Below are 20,628 nucleotides of genomic sequence, written 5' to 3' on the forward strand. Positions count from 1 at the left end.
ACTATACTTTTATGAAGTTGTTACAACAAGCAAACGGAAAGGACGTTCTTGGGGGGGAGGGCAGAGAGGGAGGAGGGAGGGAGGTATCGGTGATGGGCCATAATAATCATATACAGTGTATACTGACAAAATAAAAATTTAATGAAAAAAATAAATAAAAATGCGTGTGTTTACACAAATGTGCAGGTTTATACTCATGAAATGATGATGATGATGACAATGATAATGACAACAGCAACAATGACAACTAACATTTGAGTGGTTACTGTGTGCCAGGCCCTGTTCTAAATGCTTTACAGGCATTAATGCGTTTAATTCTCCCAACAACCCAATGATGTAGAGGACAGGGGAAAAAAAAAATAAAAAGACAAAAAGGAAAAAAAAAAAAAACAAATATCAAAGACTTAGTACATAAAAAAAAAAATGTAGGCTATCTCACATATTTTTAATTTTGATTACATATTAAAATAGTAACATTTTAATATACTGGGTTATATTGATATTTAATATATTGGTTGAAATAAAATGTTAAAATTTATCTTTTTCCATTTTATTCTGTCTACAGGAAAAATTCAGATTGTATATATTGGCTTACATCAATATTAAGATTGTAAGTGGGTAAAGGACATAGATCATACAACCAGAAGGAAAAATAATTTTTTTTTTTTTAAAGATGACCAGTAAGGGGATCTTAACCCTTGACTTTGTGTTGTTAGCACCACGCTCTCCTAAGGGAGCTGACCAGCCCTCCCTATATAGGGATCCGAACCCTTGACTTGGTGTTATCAGCACCACACTCTTCCCAAGTGAGCCACGGGCTGGCCCAAAATAATTTTTTTTTAATGAAAAACGTTTAGACTTTACTACTGTTTTTGTTTAGTTTTCCTTTTTAAGGTGAAAACATCCAAGTTGGATATGTTTTTTTTTTTTTTCTTTTTTTTTTTTAAAAAGATGACCGGTAAGGGGATCTCAACCCTTGGCTTGGTGTTGTCAGCACCATGCTCAGCCAGTGAGCAAACCGGCCATCACTATATAGGATCCGAACCCGTGGCCTTGGTGTTATCAGCACCGCACTCTCCCGAGTGAGCCACGGGCCGGCCTTGGATATGTTTTTTTAAAAGGAGAAAAAAGATTAAAATAAATTATTATTTACCCCTCAGGGTCATTTATGAGAAAAATGTGTAGCCATTGCCCAAAATAGACCTGTTATCTGCCCTCAGGGACCGGACCCTACAGTAGCCCCAGAACCTGCCAAAAACAGTAACAATGTTTAAGTTATATTGGAAGTAGTGGCTATTACAGTGCATCTGTCTCGGTCTGGATGGTTAAAAAAGGCTTCCCTGATGTGGGAAAATAGCCTAAATGATTCATTTTCAAGAATAGCTTAACAAGGGTTGCTTGACTAACTTGTGGTGTGATAACCCCTGAAAGTACACTTTTCCTAGGGTGACTTCTCAAGGTAGTTATTGGCTAGTACCTTGTTCTTTTTTACTTCCTGATTCTTCTTCCTCCTCAGGACTTCTGGTAGGCCTTTTTTGTGGGCCTGTCCTGAGCCCACTTCTTCCCGCCAGAGGGAAGGGAACAATAAATGCCTTATAAGGAAGTAATAAAACTTAGGCAAGGTTCTGGAAGATTGTGCACCCCATAGCACTCAGCCAATGAGGAGCTGGGGGAGGGACTTGGCACACTAGGGAATAAATTGCTTGATGTAACTGTTTCGGGTGTGCCTTATTCATCAGACACCCAATCTTGCAAGACTGCCATTAAAGTCTCGCTTCACCGTACCTTGTGTCTCCATTTCCATCCTTTGGCATTGGACAGGTAAGGACATTTCTCACAGCTGAGGAGACTTGCACTGAGATCTGAAGGATGGCAGACGTTATAACAGCCAGAGGAGGTATTGCAAGTATTGCATACAGCCACGCAAGAGCTTGGCAAGGTTGAGAAACTGAGCAGCTGACTATGACTGGAATATAGAATGGAGGGAGTTGCAGCAGTGAGATCAATCTGAAAGGGTTCAGAGAGGCTAGGGGTGAGAGTCACAAGCAGTGCTGGACTAGCTTTTCCAGCCACGTTAAAACATTTGGACCATTCCTAAAGGTGAACAGAAAGCCTGATGTTTTGACATATGACACTGAGGGGTTGTGAGCTTGATGGAATGGGTGCTTGAGAAAACTCATTTTGGTTGATTGGAGAGAACAAGACTGGAAGAAACTTGTTCCCACTGATTATATGGTAACCTGGTAGGGAGATTAAGGGTAGCCTGGTGGGCATAGAGACATTTCAGAGCTGAAAAAAAATTGGGGAGGCATAATTGACAATTTTCCTAGTGTTCTTTGTAAAGCCTTTCAGAAGAGGTTCCCCAGTCCACTATTTTCCAATACCCTTGGCCCCATCCCTGATTTACTGGGGACACACTTACCTTTCATTCCTGCTTTCAAACTGGCTTTTCTTTTTTTCTTTCTTTTTTTTTTTTTTGATCTTGGCAAATACAACCAGTAGTAACCATGGTACTAAAATTCTGTTTTCCAAGTTCTTAACCTAGGACTTCAAGCTTGTATTTCCTGCCTTCCAAGTTGTCACATCACAGTTTTACCAGAAGGATTGTCATCCAGCCGCTTTCCTGTGTGACACCACCATCCATCCAGCTACCAAAGTGGGAAAACTTTGTCCTTATTCTTGGCTTCCATTCTCATCTCCCACATCCATTCTGTAAATCCTGCCAGTGGATTCTGTAAATTCTCTGTCACTATTAGATTTTTTTTTTTTTTAAGTTTTTAGTTACACACAAAGCATTTACCTGTAAGCCAGACACTCTTCTTCTAAGAGCAAACCTCTTAAAAAAAAATTCAAATTCTCAGTGCATGAGCTTAACCACTATGCTGTGATCTGAGGCTGGCCCTGCAGGTCTGGCTTGTACTGCTGCCATGGCTACCTGTCCTCCCTGAATACACTCATCATTAGCTACTTCAATATCTCTGAACATCCCATCCTCAGTTTGGGGAAATGGCTGTTGCTGACTTTCTCCCGAGTTGGCCTACTCCCTTGAGGTACTTTCTGCTTCTGCTCAGTGTACTGGGCTCTGGGTTCTGGCCTCTTTCTAGTACCACCATCCCAAAGTTGTCACTCCCACCTGTAACAGTGAGGTGGATCACATTTAAATGAGCAAAGATAAACTTTCGTTGTTGACTGACATTGTTCACAGAAACCTATCTGCCTATTATCCCAACAGGGAGTTTCTTAGGGGCCTCCCCAATCTTGTTATTCCAGTTTTTTGGGAGATTTCAACTAAAAATCCTTTTCATGTTTGTTATCCAGAGTGTGGCTTTCCATCTTGTCTCTCCCACAACCCCACCAGGCCTACCACACCCCAATTCAGGCCCCACCCCGCTTTCTTCGCCAGAAATAAGCCTCTACAACTGTTTTTTAAACAGAAGAACCATTCCCTAGTCTGGTTGGATTTGATTCAGACACTTTGAATTTACTAAGTTTACTCCTCACCAACCTTAGGACTTTTTCCCAGGTTCCCTTCCCAAACTATCTAGCCCAGCTGCCCAACTAACATTTTTTAGACACATCTTTAATGCCTGACATGGTAAGTAAGGTTTTTCAAAGAACAAAATTACAACAAATTTAGAGATCTCAATTGGCTTTATTGCAATTCTAGAATTGGGCAATATGTTACTCCATAAGCTAGAATAAGTGTTCCTGTGAGCCAAGCAGAGGAGATTGGTTTCATAAACAGAAAAAGACTGAAGAAAGCGGATACAAAGAACAAAAAGCGGATTGGTCATTTCAAAGTTTTTTTCCTTGTAAGGTGGGGACAGGAAGACCAAATAGAAAAATAGCATAAGGTTATGTCAAGCTATATCTGTTGCGGAAGGATTAAAGCAGACCAAACTTCGTTATCATACCTATTGAAAATTTAAACCGGCCTCTTTGGGAAACTGGCTTTCTCCTGACTTCTTGGAAGGTCAGACCTGGAACTTAAGGGTGACTCCATTTGGATTATTAGTCTGGTCTTTTGTGACCTAGCACAGGAACTTATTCCAAAACAATGGACTCATTATTCTTATTTAGTAGGGTAATTGTCCCCCTGATCCCTGCCCACATGTTAGGTATTTTCGACAATTTTTTATCTTTCCAGAGATGTTCTCCCTTTTTGGTATGGCCAATGTTTCTTTTTTGTTTTTTTTTTTTTTTTTTTTTTTTCCCGTGTCCGGCAACGGATTGCAACCCTCAGTGTTGCCCCCGTACCGGACCGGGGACCGGCAACGGGATCGCAAGCCTCGGTGTTGCTCCCGTGCCTCGCTCAGCCAGTGAGCGGGAGCCAGTCTGTATGTGGGATCCGAACCCTCGGACGGGAGCGCCGCTGCGCTTCCCAAGCGGCGCACTATCCAGTGCGCCACTGGGCCGGCCCCATCTTTTTTGTTTTTACAGAGAAAGAAAGAGGTCATGCTATGCACACTTCTGCACCTGGCTTTTTTCTCGGAGCTCCTTCTACATCAGCAATAGGGACATACTTCATTTTTTAAACGTATCTTCTCAAACATATCAGTTTATTTAGCCACTTGCCTACTGGCTACTGGCGTCAATGACCCAGTTCTGTTGTTTTGACATATGATGCTGCAATGCACATCCTTCTCCATGCGACTTCAAATTTTATTTATTTATAATAGATCTGCAACATAACCAGCGCCACTTTAGACAAACCTAAGTACAAAATGGCACCGCCCACCTCCTCCCCTCCCCTCCCCCTTCCCTTTACAAGAAGCCTCCTGACTTAAACAGAAACCCCTTTTGCTTCCACAAGAATGCAGTTCTCCACCCCATCCACATTAGCATAATGACCCTCCTTGATGGTATCACCCAGCTCTTGGCGCCAACATACCAATATAAGCTCTACCACCCACCCACCTGGTGCAGTCCCCTTTCCAGGGCAGCCCCGGGCTGCCTGCTACTTTGAGCACAGCCCAGCAGATTTTCTTTCTTTAATAAAGCTTGAACGGTACCCGCCATCTCGGCTCACTTTCTTTCAATTTATTTTTTCTTTCTTTTTTTCTATGACCGATAAGGGGATCTTTTTTTTTTTTTTTAAAGATGACTGGTAAGGGGGACTTAACCCTTGACTTGGTGTTGTCAGCACCACGCTCTCCCAAGTGAGCTAACCGGCCATCCCTATATAGGGATCCGAACCCGTGGCCTTGGTGTTATCAACACCACACTCTTCCAAGTGAACCACGGCCGGCCCTTCAAAGTTTAATAGAGCCTCCCAAGTTACACTCCTATCAAGCCAGTTTGAGAATTTAGCTTGTCACCTCTCCCCTGCTAAAAACTTTTCTGGGGCGGTGATGCAATGGAAAGAACTTGGGTTCTGCCACCTAGGACCAACGAACCTCAGGCAATGTCTTTAACCTCGCTGGGCCTCATTTATTCGCGTGTAAATTTGGGTATAATCTCATGTCTCAGGGTGGTTGTAAGAATCCAGAGACTTCTTCCGTGAAGGCTTGGCATCAAAAGATGCCTTGGGTGCCTTTTAGTTTCAGTGTACCCCAGGATACGAGCTAAAGCTCAGGATGAACATGCTAGAGGAGCCCCTTCCCCACTTGTAGATGAGCAAACTGAGGCACAGAGAGCGCCAGGGGTTTGGTCAAGATCACACACAGATGGCAGAAAAGCTGGCTCAATTCCCAAGCTACTGAGATTGGCCTCCTTCAGATCCCGGCCCCAGGGGGGGCTACGCACATCTGGATGCAGCCAGAAGGGAGGCCTGGCCCGGCCCCTCCCCCTTCTACCCAGTTCTCTCTCCCAACCAACCTCGACCCCCCACCCCAACCCCCACACGCACTCTAGCCCACTCCTCATTCGCTTTCAGTTCGACCTCTCCAGGGGCGACTGGGTGGGGAAGGGGTCATTCCTGGACAACTAAAAGCAACTGCAGCCGGCATCAGTCCCGGCCCCAACGGTGGTGATGGGGGGGGGCGGGTGCCCGCGGGCTGTCCGCGGGCTGTGGGGATCTGAGACTACGCGTCCTCCCTGCCCGCTGGACCTCAGACGATGTGGCCTCAGTACGCACCTTTTGAGCCCAGTTAATGCGAGTGGGACGTGTGTGTGGACGTCAGAAGGGTGTTGTATGAGGTGTTGCTTCGTGTACCCTTCCTTGTGTAGACGTGTGAAACGTGTGTGCTGTGGTGTGCAAACGTGGGGGCTCACAAAGTATGGGACTCCTCTCTCCTAGAGCGCCCGCCCTTCCCAACGGTACAATCCTGCCTTACTCAGCCTTCTCCGCCAAAGTCCCGGCCACCCGATCCCGGGTTTGCCAGTTCGCGACTCCACCTTAGGCTCCTCCCCCGCTCTTGAAATCCCGCCTTCTCCCCGCCCCTGCCACGCTTTACGACCCGGCACGCCACTTTTGCTGCAGTCGCTCCCGACGCCGCCGCTCCTCTCCCTACCGCTTCTGTTGCCGGTGAGGTGAGCTGAGGTGAGGTGTGGTGTTGGGCCGGTGCGGCCGCTGCCGCCCGGAAAGGAGGTGGAGAGCAGAGCCGCAGCGAGCCGGCCGGCGGAGGTGGCGGATTAGCCGCTGCTTTGTCTCCTCAGCTCCGGTCCCGTCTGCGCTGCCGCAGGGAGGCCGCCCGGGCACGGCGAGTCGAACCAATGCTGGACCTGGAGGTGGTGCCTGAACGCTCTCTGGGGAATGAGCAATGGGAATTCACGCTGGGTGAGTGTGGGGTCCTTCGTAAGGACCCAATTTGCTGATTCTTAGTTCCCTCCGGGTCCTCCCTGCTTCTGGTGTCTGTCCCTTATGCCCCTGCACACACCCCCCCCCGCCTTTTTCGTCCCCTTGACTCTTTGAGCTTCAGGCACTAGATGCCAGCTCCGACCGGCCTGATCTGCTGTCAGTCGTTCAGCCGAGTACTGACGCCCTCGCTTCGGGCCTCAGCAGAGTCCCTCCTGGGGCGGTGGGACAATAGTAATAATAGCTGGCACGCCCTAAACGCTTAATGCCTGCCCCTGCTCTTTTGAATGCAATTATCTCTAGTAACCCTCACTGGGGCCTGAGGATCGGTACTATTGTTATTTCCATACCATTTCACGGACTAAATAGTGGCCAAGAAGTGGCTGACACCCTAATCACTGTGGTCTCTGGTCTGTCTCCTTCTGCTTTTCTAGGCTGTGGGTTGCGTCTTTTCGGAGGGGAAACCTGGGCTTGGATCCCATAATCAGATGGTGGGGATCCGGTCAAGGCAGTTAGGGAGTTTGTGTGTATTAAAGAAATTTGTTTCCTTCCCTTTTGAAATGTAGTCTATGTGTTGTGTGATGGTGTAATTCTAAACCCAGACTTAAACTGTGAGAATTAAAGGTTAAGTGAAATTGGAGTTAGGGGAAAGTAACCTTTAGTTAGTAGAAAATGAAGTTTGGTTGTTTTTTGATTTGTTGGGCTTTCTCTCTTCACCCTCTCCATCCCCAACATTACTACCTTTATGTGTACAAGGTTGTTTGCATTTAGTAACCCCGGTGTGTTTACTTTGATGTTCCAGCACTAAGAAAAAGGGGTGGAGCAGATGTTGTGCTGCTTGTTTGTGTAGGCCTGAACTTTTGTCACTCTGGTATGGGCCACTGGACTGAGTCAGCTGCTCCATTGGATTATAGCTTATCCTTGAATCTGGAAGACTCATATCTATGGAAACAGCATATTGGAGAAACATGGCAGTACAGATTGTTGGTAGAGCTCTGCTAGTACTCAGTGGCTACATGCCTCCTGTGGGTTGTAGGAGCCTGGTTTATTCAGGGGTCTTGGCCACCTTCTCTCATAACCTACATCATTGCTGCAGAGTTCTTCCCCTGGTATGAAATGTTCCAGCCCCTTGTGAAGCACCAAGAGCTTGGGTGAGAGGCGAGCGATAGCATGTTAATGCTGTTTGGCTTCTAGTTAACGTCTTTCCTCTCCTCCCATTGACAGCTTCTGTCTTCACCAGGGCTGGGTAAGAACCCTGGCCATAGCTTCAGACTGTGCTTGATTGTGTGACTAGATTGTGGAATTATTTGTGGTACAAACATTGAGTCCTCTGGTCAAAAGTAGTGACTAGGATATCAGTTGAGATGAGGATTTCCAGAAAACTGAGTGGGAGAGCAAGGATTCTTTTGTCAACTGTTGTTTTGACACCCTAATCTGACTCCTTGCCCTGCCAGTTTCTAAGAATCAAAGGAACTGTCTAAATAGCACCCCAAAACAGTGAGAAGGGCATTTCTGTACATTGATTGAACTTTGGGGGAAAGTTCATAGAGGGGGGTCTGAACCTTGATGATTCCTTATGGGTCTTAAAATCTGCATTTTTAAATGGTGTCTCCCTGAGGGGTGGTGGTCATTTAACTTCCCCAGACTTTTTTTTTTTTTTTTTTTAATTTTTTTTCCCCCTCTCAATCTCTTTTCCCCACACACAACACATCCAAACTGTGGTTGGGGCTGTTAAGTAGGGATAGATCTGGGAAGGGAATCTGTGTTTTAGAATTACATTCCTAGGCTAGAGAACCAGTGCTTACCTCTTGTCACCACAACTTTTGTAAAGTAGGTGTTATCTCCATTTGCCAGGTAAGGAACAGGCTCAGAGGCAGAGATAATAAACAGGTAGCTGAATAGGGATTTCTTGCTTCCCAATGCTCTGCCCTTCTGAGGGTGGGCCCAGCTTTGTCAACAGATTTCTTATTGGAATCTGTGCCAATGCAGATGTATCTGACCCTTGCAATCATCTGCCTGGCATCACAATGGGGAGCTGCACCCAGCTTCTTGGCTGACTTCCTGGCCATTTTTTTTTTTTTTTTTGTGACCGGTAAGGGGATCGCAACCCTTGGCTTGGTGTTACCCGCACTGTGCTCAGCCAGTGAGCGCACCGGCCATCCATATATAGGATCCGAACCCGTGGCGGGAGTGCCGCTGCGCTCCCAAGCGCTGCACTCTCCTGAGTGCGCCACAGGGCCGGCTCACTTCCTGGCCTTTGTGTAGTGCTGGGAGATGAGAGAAATGCCTACAACACAGGACATGAAAACATAGGCCAAGTGGAATCTCTGTGAATGCCACTGATGGTTTGACCAGTTGGTGGAGATAAGGCAGTGCAAATCTGAAGTAATGTTTTCAATGAAACTTGCAGGATGTATTGATATGGAGGCATGACTCTGAATTTATTGTTGAAATCAGCCCTGAAAATGCCCAAAGAAGGTAGATTTAAAGGATCGCTGTAGAAAATAGCCCTCTTCTCCAAGTTACCTTGTTCCACAGAGACTAAAGGCTCACTCTGTTGAAGGCAGCATGTACTATGTGGACTTGCCTACAAACACTGATGTATACATATAGAGTGCTGTGGAGGGGGAGAGGGGATTTGACCTGACCTATGGGAGCCATAAATCTTCCAGTCAAGTGGGGGGGAAAAAATAGTGGGAAAAATAAATGGTGTGTGCAGGAACTATAAGCAATTTGGTATTATAATTAGAGCATGATGTACTGGTGGGAGAAGAAAGTAGGTTTCCCAGAATCCCAATTCTGTTTGGTTGTAGCTGCCTGAGACACTATCAAGGAGCTTCTGGGTTCAGTGGAAAAGTAAAGTCTGTTGGTGGGCATTGGTTTAGGAAGAACAGTTTGGAGACTGGATTTGGAGAGGTGGGGAAGGAGAAATCTAGAAGTTTTTGACTTGAGAGACTGGGTCGATGCTGGAGTGAGAAGCAGAATACAAAGATGAAAAGTTCATTTTTAATTTGTTGGCTGTATACAAAAAAACCAAATTGAGGGCTGACCTATGGCTCACTTGGGAGAGTGTGGTGCTGATAACACCAAGGCCACGGGTTCAGATCCCTATATAGGGATGGACGGTTAGCTCACTTGGAAGAGCGTGGTGCTGACAATACCAAGTCAAGGGTTAAGATCCCCTTACTGGTCATCTTTTTAAAACAAAAACAAAAAAACAAATTGAGATGTGAGTCAGAAACTGCATGGTTGGTTGAATGAAGGATGGGCAGAAGAAATATAGAGAACCTGGGAAAGTTAGAGGAACAGCAGGAGAGAGTGGTATTGGTGGCAAGATGATGAGAGTTCTTGGAGAGGGAATGCTGGTCACCAGGATCCATGGTAATAGGACCTATGTGCTCTACTTAATTGCTTGGTTTCACAGATGTTTATGACCACCTACAATTATGCCAGGCATGGTGATTGGGTAATGGGAGTACAGTGGTGAACAAGACAGACAAGGTCCTTAGCCTTTAAGACTATATCCTAAGAGGATATAGGGAAGACTTAACAGATAAATAAATGGGATGGGGAGGCTTCATTAAATAAGGCAGTCAGGGAAGTGAGTTGTGAGCCAAGATCTGAATTATGAGAAGGAGTCAGCTATGGGAAGAACATTCCAGCAGCAACAAGAGCTAGTTCAAAGGCCTGAGGTGGGAAAGAACTTGTGTGCTAGTAACAGGAGACGTGATGAGCAGTGGAAGGAAAGGGGGAGATGGACAAGGTCCAGAATATTCAAGGCCGTTAGGTGGTGACATGATGTTTGGGTTTTGTCTCCATCGTGGGAAGCCATTGAAAGGTGATAAGCAGGCAGGTGATGAGATCTGTAAAACATAAATTTGTACAGTTTGTAAGGCTGATTCTGTTAGAGCTGGGACAGTACTCCCATTTCTTTGCCATTTATATAGTTGGTTCCCTTTAGAGACGTTTTGTAGCCCTTCTTTACCAGTAGCTGTGTGATAATTGGTCACTGTGGCTGCTTTGTCTCCTCGGGGTGGGTTTCTCCCTGGGTGACTCAGGATTTGAAGCTGCTGAGACCAGGACTTTCATGTGGTTAAGTGGAAAAGAACCCTCCCTCGAGAAACTACTGTGTGCCATGTGGATTAGAAAAGCCATATGGCCTTCTCTTTCTTGCCACCTAACTAACAGCTTATCTATCTTCTCCACATGGATGTTTGCCCATTCCCTGTGGAAGGGAATGGCATAAATATCCCTCCATTTCAGGAATGGCAGGGCTGAGTGATGCATCCAACCTGTTCATATTCTCAACAGACATTTATTAAGCTTCTACTGAGTACCAGGCCGTATGTTATAGAAGGCTGAAAAGTACTTTGTTTAAGATCATAAGTCAGCCTTCTGATTCCCTTCAACTTTCTTCAGACTGAAGAATGACCCCTCAAGTGAGGGCAGGATCAGATTGCTTTGTTTGATTTTTTATTTGGTGGCTGGCCGTTCTGGATATCCAAACCCTTGACATTGGTGTTGCAACACTATGCTCTAACCAACTGAGCTAACCAGCCAGCCCTCAGATTGTTGTTTAAATGTAGATGGGCCACAAGCTTTTAACATTCGAATTCTTCATTTGAAAGCTCTTTACTGCACATCTCATCCTCTTGATCCGGAAGTCAACTAGTCTTGAATGTGAACCACCATGCTATCCTGGGGTGATATGATGGTCTCTCTTCCTCCCTTTCTCTTGTCACCCACCCCACAATCCTACAGTCCCACAGAATATTTATTTATTCAGTAGCCACTAGGTGGTCAGCTCTGAGCAGGGTGCTGGGAATCCAGAGAGTGATGAATAACAGACACACTGTCATTGTACTCAAAACTATGAGTCTTTGTTTTTTGATGGTCCAGGAGCTGCCCCTGTGTATGTTTCTTCTTGTTTAAAATATAATGGACTCTGAAAACAAACTTTTTGGTAATCTCAGTGAGTCCCTGGAATGTTTGAGATGTCATTGGAATTTGGATAACTTAAACTGGAGGCATACGAGGGTACTTCAGAAAGTTCATGGAAAATTTGAATTAAAAGATAATTTGGGGCCGGCCCGGTGGAGTGCGGCGCTTGGGAGTGCGGTGGCGCTCCCGCTGAGGGTTGGGATCCCATATAGAGACCGGTCCGCTCACTGGTTGAGCGCGGTGCGGGCGCGACACCGAGGGTTGCGATCCCGTTACCGGTCACGAAAAAAGACAAAAAGGAAAAAAAAAAAAAGATAATTTGAGTCTTTCCGTTAACTTTTTGAAATACCCTCGTATATAAATCTGCTTATAATGGGCTATGAGTTCAAAAACCAAATGTTAAGAGTTAGATGTTGGTGGGTTTAACTCACATGCTCTAACAGACCTTTATATGAGAGATGCGGAGACAGATGCCAGTTCATACCTAATCCATGGCAGAGTGAGGACTAGAACCTTGGTCCCCGGAGTCATGCAATCAGTGCTTTTCTCACTCTGTTCTTTGGTTCATGCTGACGTTGCTTTCTCCAAGCCCTTTGCCTGTGTGAGATCCATGTGGAAGACCCTATTTCCAGGAATCCATTTTGTATATTCACTGCCTCCCCTAAAACAGTCTGACTATTCCCTTAGTGCTTGCTGCTTAACTTTATTCTAGCTTTGCTTGTTGAACTTCTATCTATTCATACATATGTAGGTCTTAGTAGCCCCAACCATTCCCCAGGCTTTACTGCAGGGACCAATGCCTAGCACAGTGGTAGATGTCAGCAAAAGGATAACCCAAGTGACTACACAGGTGTCCTTGCTTTATTTCAGGAATGCCTCTGGCTCAGGCAGTAGCCATTCTTCAGAAGCACTGTCGCATCATCAAAAATGTCCAGGTCCTCTACAGCGAGCAGGTGAGTGGTGACTGATTTGTTTACTGAAACAGCATCTGTAGTCACTGAGTCACCTCCAGAGGTGACACTCTGGGAGAAGCTGACTGGCACAGCTGGATTGCTGTTTGAATATCAAGTAGCAGCCATAAAACAGGGAAAAATGGGTTTGCTTCTTGAGCTTATACCTATGTACACATTCAGCAAAATCAGGCTTAGGCACCCCAAATTTGGATGCATTTGAAAATAGGCTTTAAACTTTCTTAACCAATTTTAAAAAATGAAATATATTTCTTTATCACTACTTTTGTTGTCTATCATTCCAGTATTTAGGTACGAACATTAGTGTGAGTATTAAGCCAGTTTTCTCCAGTATCTTCTAAGCAACCTATGACCAGTTAGAAGTCATGGGTTTTTGAGTGCAGATCTTAATTCAGATCTTTGCTCTCCCCATTTCTTGGTTGTGTGACTTGTGGTACATTATGGTCTGATTCTCCTTCTGTAAAATAAGTATAGTTTCCTAATAATAGAATAATCTTTTAACAAGGATCAAAAGGAGATGATCTCCAAGCTTTGATGTGGTGCTTCTTAAATGTGGGTCCTGTCCTCTTCTGTCTGCTTTCTTCCCTTCCTTTCCCATTTGTCTCTTTGCTTCGCACCAAGCACAGAAAGCATTTTGCCCTATTAAAAATTTTAGAAATAGGGGCCGGCCCGGTGGCGCACTGCTACAGTGCACCGCTTGGGAGTGAGGCGGCGCTCCCGCCGAGGGTTCGGATCCCACATGCAGACCGGTTCCCGCTTGCTGGCTGAGTGAGGTGCGGACGTGACACCGAGGGTTGCGATCCCGTTGCCGGTCCCGGTCCGGTACGGGCGCGACACTGAGGGTTGCGATCCGTTGCCGGACACGAAAAAAAGACAAAAGGGAAAAAAAAAAAAGAAAAAAAAATTTTAGAAATATCTTTTTGTCTCTCAAAATCACAGCTTGAAGATTAAATATGCATATCAAGTAGATCCCATCTTAGTGGGGGAAATACGTTAACTAGTAGCAGACAGCTTTACTGAACTGTTTCATGTGGAGAACAGCTGGGTTACAGGAAGGGCTTGCTTAAACACCTCATAGTACCATGTGTATTTTGGTTCTAGAGATATAAAATATTAATAAAACATTGATCGTGAGAGTTGATATGATTGCTTTTGGAAATTGCTCAGTTATATCCTGAAATTGTAACAATGCCTGGGGAAAAATTATCAGATCTTGAGACCAAGTGTAGGAAAATCCAGATCCTCCCAGCGTTCCTTCTCCAGGCAAGATTCTTTGTTCTAGTGTTTGCCAAGCATGATAGTGGTACCTGGGCCTGCTACCTTGTGAAGCTTAATGGGGTGGAGGGGAACACACAGTTTGAGCTAATCCCAGAAGGCTCTTTGGAGAAAATTTCCCTAATGAGGCCCACACCAGCAGTGAAACCTGGCCTTCCAGCCCATTTCTCTGTCTGACAGTCACACCACTGCCCTTCACTTTGTCTACCTTGAGAAGTTCTGTAAGGAAACTTCTCTTAACCTTTTGAGCAGCTGTGTGCCAGTTTCAAGAAGTGTGGGGTTTTGGGTATTGGTATTTTTTTCTTCTGCTTTTGGGCAGCCTGGGTCAGGGCTGTGGAGTCTTCAGACACTGAGTCTTTGAATTGATTGCATTGGACCAGAAGCATGCAGATGGGGCAGACACAAGAGGAAAGAGTATTGTGTGCTGGGCGCTACACTTGGTGCTTTCTGACCTACTATCTCTGTCCTCAGAACAACCTGGAGGGAAGGGATGAAAGTATTCCCAGGAAGAAACCAGAGCTCAGAGAAGTTTTGAGAGTCACCCAAGGTCATCAGGGCTTTGTTCGCTGGTTTGTGCTACTACTCCCCTCCCCAGGACTCAGAAGGGGCAAATGTAGAAATGTGACTCCTTACATCTTATCCTTAGGCTTTTCAGAAAGAAGCACATGTGATATGGGATGGGGGTAGTTAGGTGAGGGAGGGAAGAAAGGAGTGAGAGTATCATCTGATATATAATCAGATCACAAGGTGTTTCTTTGTCCAAGAATTTGGCCTAAAACATTTCAAGAATCAAACGTGTTTGCTGTGGATGGTACAAAGAGTCTGGGTATGAATGGATGTAGGTTCAGCTGACATGCATAAGCAATATCTGCTGAGTTTGAATCCTGGGCTAGGCCTTTTCACATGACCTGTATTTCTCACTCACTGCTCTGTAGGTTTGATGGCAGTAAACTCATACTGCAGATGTGGACCCTGGAGCCTCAAAAGAAAATGACCTATAATACTCACATAATTTTCTTTCTTACCCCCAAGTATTTTTACTCAAGCCTGGAAGGGAGAGGCTCTTTTCAATGTTATGAAGCAGCAGCTGCAGGCTGGAAGTAGAAGATACTATGCATTCATGCATCAGTTCTTTTCTGGCTTCCAAACCTCATTAGCTGGAAGAGAGAGGGACTGCCTGCACTTAGGTATTCCCTGTATGTTGCATGTATTTTGTAACGCTTTGAGTAGGTGCTGGTGAATAAATCAGTTGTTCAAAGTGTTTTTTACTTTTGTTTTTGTAGTCTCCTCTAAGCCATGACCTCATCCTTAACCTGACTCAGGATGGGATCAAACTACTGTTTGATGCTTTCAACCAGAGACTTAAGGTAACTATAAATGACAACTAATGTTTCATATCCGGCAGAGCCAGTCTTTCTGGAGCTGATTAATATGTGTTATTGTGAGATGTTTCAGAAACTTTTAAGTGAGTGTGGACTTCTTTGGTTCAGAGACCACCATGATTTAGGGGGGACTAAAGCTGTGCCCATTCCTCTAAAAAGAGAGAAGATGGGAGTGGGTTGGGTGGTTGGAAAGAGGCTGGGAAGGGTCACTGTGCCAGCCTTCAGAGGGGAAGTAGAAAGAGTGTTGAAGATTTGGGCAACATGCTGTGGGAAAGGGGCTTTTATGTTGAATAGGAAAACAAGAGGAGCTAAGTATTTGATGTAGCTTATCCTGAGTCCGTATTTTAAAAGGCATTAAGAAATAGGGCCTAACTACCAAATAATCCCAAATGACTTTAGTCACGTTTATGTATCTTGTCTTGTTTTACTTCATTCTTGTGTCAGTGTGACTTGGAAGATAGAAAATGGAAACTGATCTTCCTGGAATGCTGGGGCTTGGGGTTAACACTACCAGCAATGAGTTGATTCTTTAACACCATTGAGGAAACGTTAACAAACAACTTGCTGGTATGTAGGGTTGTCGTAATTGGCATACAAGTGCAATTTGCTAACACATGTTTCAGTCCAGGGTGTTTTTAATACACACTGTTTACAAATGCCTGGGCCTCATAGGTTAGTCATGTGATACCAAACTCATGCTACACTGAATTACAAGGTTGAATGTGAGCTCTGGGCAGCAACATGCCAGAGCCATTGTCCTGGTCAGGTTATGGAGTAGCCTTTCCAAAAGACTTAGGTACTTCCCAGTTCTCATCATCCCATCACAAGTGAGCTGCTGAGGGGAGAAAACAGAACATGGAAAGAAAATCAGTACAGGGAATGAGAATTCCTCATTCCTGTCTCCGATGGCCAAAAGTTCCACACCAGGAAAGGCAGAGAATGACTTTCAATATGGCATAATCACAAATTGGAGGAAAATCTGGTAATGTGGAAACACCTTTATAAATAGTCATTTGCCTTTGACTTGGTGAAAGTTCTCTTTAGGAAACATAACCCAAAAAGATTGGGGGGAGGGTAATGTTGACAGATGTTTATAGCAGGGCATTTCATAATGTATTAGTCTGTTTTTGTGTTGCTATAACAGAATACCTGAGACTGGGTAATTTATAAAGAACAGAAGTTTATTTGGCTTATGATTCTGGGACAGCTGCATCTGGCATGGGCCTCAGGCTGCTTCTACTCATGGTGGAAAATGGCAAGCCAGTCTGCTGGTAAAAGCAGATCACATGGAGAGAGGAAGCAAGGGAGCGGGACGGGGTTGGGGGGTGCCAGGGTCCTTTAAACAACCAGCTGTCGCTGGAAGTAATAAAGCAAGAACTCACTCACTATCCCCATCCACCAGGGAGAGCATTAATCCATTTATGAGGGATCTGCCCCCATTACCCAAACAGCTCCCAACACTGCCACATTAGGGATCAGATTTCCACATGAGCTTTTGGGGGACAACACATCCAAACTCTCACATAGTAATGAGAAGCTGAAAGTAACCTAAATGCGCAAAAGAAAGGATGACTAGGCAGCCCATAGAAACACAGCATGGTGAGGATAAACACTAGCATATGTTTAGTGAGCACTTAGTATATGCTAGGCACACGGCTGAGTGTTTACTTGCATTTCCTAATTTAATCTTAACAGGCCTGTGAGTGGGTACTATTTACCAGCTAGACAACTGAGAGACAGAGAGAATAAGTCTACTTGATACCTGGCTTGTAACCCTATATTACCAGCATGTGATAATTGGCCACTGGGATTGGGAATGGTTTAGATTCTGTCAATGGGTATGGTAAATAAATGAGAAAAGCTGAAGAAAATAGTGTTCAGAAATGTGAGGAATGTGAAGTATCTTTGGATGAAAAGGTAGGTAAAATAGAACCTGACAGTTCTCTTCTGCTTTTTGTGGGATCCATATGAAGGAGGGATGGGGCCCTGCCTGAACCTTTGAAAACTGTGAGGAAGTGATCCCCCAGGTTTCCTGGGTTGGCACCAGCCCCAACCTGACCTATATGCCTGCCCTTTCATACAAAGGCTTCAGAATCTTATGATGATGTCTCCTATAGGTGCTCCCCACTCCCTGCCTCAAGCCCAAGAGAGATAGTCTTGTGGAAGGAGGCTTTACAAGTCACAACCTTTACAGCCACCTGTCTTTTCCATTTTTATATTGGCTGCTGCCATGTCTCCTCCCCTCTGGGGAAATCAGGGGCTTCTCCAGCCCAGAGGTAAAAAATCACAGGCTGCTTTCCCTGTGGCCCACTGAGCTCCATGGGCCGAAATCTGCTATTGATTCTCCTACTGATATGAAGGACTCCAAAAAGTCCAGCACTCTGGTCCCTTGCTACAAGTTCTGTGCCCTATGATTAGTTCTGACCCACTGTTCTCATTGGGCAGGCAGGATTGATGTACCTATTTGTGTTGGACCTATACAGCTATTGGCAGGTAGGTGAGGCCCACTCCCACAGAGTGGATGGTGGGAAGCCTTTGGGGGATCATTGGCCAACTATAGGGATAGCATTCAGGGAGGTGGAATGCTTATGCCTGCTACAAGCAGAGCTTCTGGCTGATTGCTGGAGATGGAGGCCCTGGCCTCAATGAAATGGCATACCAGGTTGGCATGTTATACTGCCATCCTCGCACATTCTGAAAGGGACACGGCTGTTTTCTGAATCACAACTAATTTTCCCACCCTTCCTTCCACGGCCCCTCCCAGCATCTCTTTTTATGCTTTCAAGTTTCATATTGCCCTTAACTAGCTTCATACCAGGCAGACTTGCTTCATGTGTACTGAGTACCTTCCCTATGTATACTGAATGAGTCAGACCTCAAGAGGCTTGACTTAGTGGGACCAGTGAACAGCATACACGAGTATAGAGGAAAGGGTTCATTCAAGTGCTATGACTACCCAGCAGAGGGAGCAGTTCTTTCTACCAGGTAGTAGGAACAAAATAGCTGCTTAATGGTCAGTAGGTTTCTAACTTGATTCAATGTTTTTGATCTCTTAAAGTTTAGACAGGATCAGAGCCGGCCCAGTGGCGCACTGCTATAGTGCGCCGCTTGGGAAGCGCGGTGGCGCTCCCGCCGAGGGTTCAGATCCCACATACAGACCGGTTCCCGCTCACTGGCTGAGCGAGGCACGGGAGCAACACCGAGGGTTGTGATCTCGTTGCCGGTCCTAGTCCGGTATGGGGGCGACACTGAGGGTTGCGATCCGTTGCCGGACACGGAAAAAGACAAAAAGGAAAAAAAAAAAAGTTTAGACAGGATCTCTGTCAAAAGTGAAGTACCTTTCCGTCTCAGTTTCTATAGCAGTGCCAGATGCTCTTCCACACAGTTCTCCACAGCCCCTTCCAGTGAGGTCCAGATTGGCAGGACAGACAGTGAGCCAGCTCTGCTCATGCCTCACAGTGAGGGCCAGACCTCCCAGCTGGAAGATAGTAGATGGTGCTCCAGGCCCCAACTAGCCATAGTGCTGGCTGCCAAGCCCTTGACACCATTGCGTGGAGGATTTCATAGTGCTTATTACTTGACACCACTTATGGCTGAGTGTTTGATGCCTTTTCCTTTGTTTCTACCCTGAGTTCTTGGCATTTCATCTAAGGCTGTACTCATTCAAGAGCGAACTTCACAAGGGTCCTCAGGTTCTCTAGATCCCTCTTATTAGGGGCATGACTGAATACTGTCACACTTGTCCTGAGCTAATGTATTGTGCCTTGTTTTCTAGCAGGATAGATTTCCCCCTCCATCTATTTGTTTTGTAAACAAAGTAAGCTTTTAAAATAAGCTGTTTTTGAAAGTGACTTGATTTGGGTTCTTATGATGTAGCAAAGTATGGAATGCAAGGAAGGGGGCTCATTATCCAAGGCATATTCTTAATAAGCTGCATGAATTAGTTTCTGGAGAAGTTGTCTTCGTCCTATGGGGTGGTATGTGTGCCCCAGTATGACCCAGATATGGATCTTGACCCACAGCATCCATGGACATCAGTCGAGCGGTCCAGGGGAAGAGGGATGTTATGGTGTGTGTGTTTCCCCCCCAATTTTAACATGAGAACAAAAGATAATGTGTGGAGCTTCAGGGTAATTATGGCTAGTGGTAGATTTTTTTCTTTACTATTTATTATATGTGTCTTTTACTCTTTTTCAGTCTGTCATCAACTTCAGATCATTAACAACTCTTAAACATTTTTATTTTTTAGGTGATTGAAGTATATGACTTGACTAAAGTAAAGTTAAAATATTGGTAAGTTTTCTCCCCTGCTGGTATATGTCACACTTGGCATAGACAAGGTTTTTATCTACTACCTTCATTAAGTTAGTAAAGGATTCCCAGTTGTAGCAGTCCAGAGATTACAGGCTGGTTCCATGATTTCTTGACGCAACCTCCAAGCCTGCTTAGTTTCCTGGGGGAAAAAAGTAAACCTCATTAAAAACATGCTGTGTGTTAAACACTTCACATATGTGGCATGTGATTTAATCCTCTCAACAAAGCAAGACCTCAGTTTAGAGGTGATGTGACAGTCTTCGGGGTCATAGCTGTCCTCCCCTGCACAGCATCTTTTGGCACCTCTTTTCACGGTTTCATGAGGAACAGGTGGGACAAACTAGATAGGTCTGACTCCAAAGCCTGTGCTAAAGAGAATGCCAAAGAGACCAACATTTTAGAGCCAAAATCTACTTTTTAGAACAAAAATAAGGATGACTTGTACAGTCCATTAATACTTGAGCCCCCATTATGGCAAGGTGTTATGCTAGCATCTAGAATGCAGTGAACCTCCTTAACAGGCTTTGCTTTCCCTTTGTGATGGTGTGAAGAGGACTGGATTACTGGTGCAGGCTCAGGCAGCTCTTCTGATAAAGCAAATGTGTAATAGTACTGGCACCTGCAGGTGCTAGTTGTCTTTTAGTTCTTGCTAGGTCCTCTTGCTAGGTCCTCTTGCTAGGGCCTTCTCTTCTCTACTGCTCTTAAGAATCAGTAGTATCTTGGGCCGGCCCATGGCTCACTCGGGAGAGTGTGGTGCTGATAACACCAAGGCCATGGGTTCAGATCCTAAATATGGATGGCTGGTTAGCTCACTGGCTGAGCGTGGTGCTGACAACACCAAGCCAAGGGTTAAGATCCCCTTACCGGTCATCTTTAAAAAAAAAAAAAAAATGGGGCCCGGCCGGGTGGGGAACGGGATAAGGGGGCGGCTTGGGAAGCGCAGCAGCGCTCCCGCCTGAGGGTTCGGATCCCACATACAGACCAGTTCCCGCTTACTGTCTGAGCGAGG

At 45.3% G+C, this 20,628-nt stretch overlaps 1 protein-coding gene across 3 annotated transcripts in view; it reads left to right on the forward strand.

The window, feature by feature from the left end:
- Positions 1-6,418: 6,418 nt before the first annotated feature.
- LOC103602857 (chromosome unknown open reading frame, human C16orf70) overlaps positions 6,419-20,628 on the forward strand; it is a 26,721-nt gene continuing 12,511 nt past the window's right edge. Inside the window, exons 1-5 of one of the 3 annotated variants that reach the window (XM_008587305.1) lie at positions 6,419-6,481; positions 6,598-6,718; positions 12,548-12,630; positions 15,207-15,290; positions 19,555-19,598. In XM_008587305.1, the coding sequence (XP_008585527.1) occupies positions 6,655-6,718; positions 12,548-12,630; positions 15,207-15,290; positions 19,555-19,598 (275 nt within the window). In that variant the 5' untranslated portion in view covers positions 6,419-6,481; positions 6,598-6,654. Of the gene's footprint in view, positions 6,719-12,547; positions 12,631-15,206; positions 15,291-19,554; positions 19,599-20,628 lie in introns of all 3 variants that reach the window. The other 2 variants (XM_008587306.1, XM_008587307.1) reach the window with 2 other exon arrangements.

Source organism: Galeopterus variegatus, unplaced genomic scaffold (genome assembly GCF_000696425.1).
Source record: "Galeopterus variegatus unplaced genomic scaffold, G_variegatus-3.0.2 Scaffold4332, whole genome shotgun sequence".
Lineage (NCBI taxonomy): Eukaryota > Metazoa > Chordata > Mammalia > Dermoptera > Cynocephalidae > Galeopterus > Galeopterus variegatus.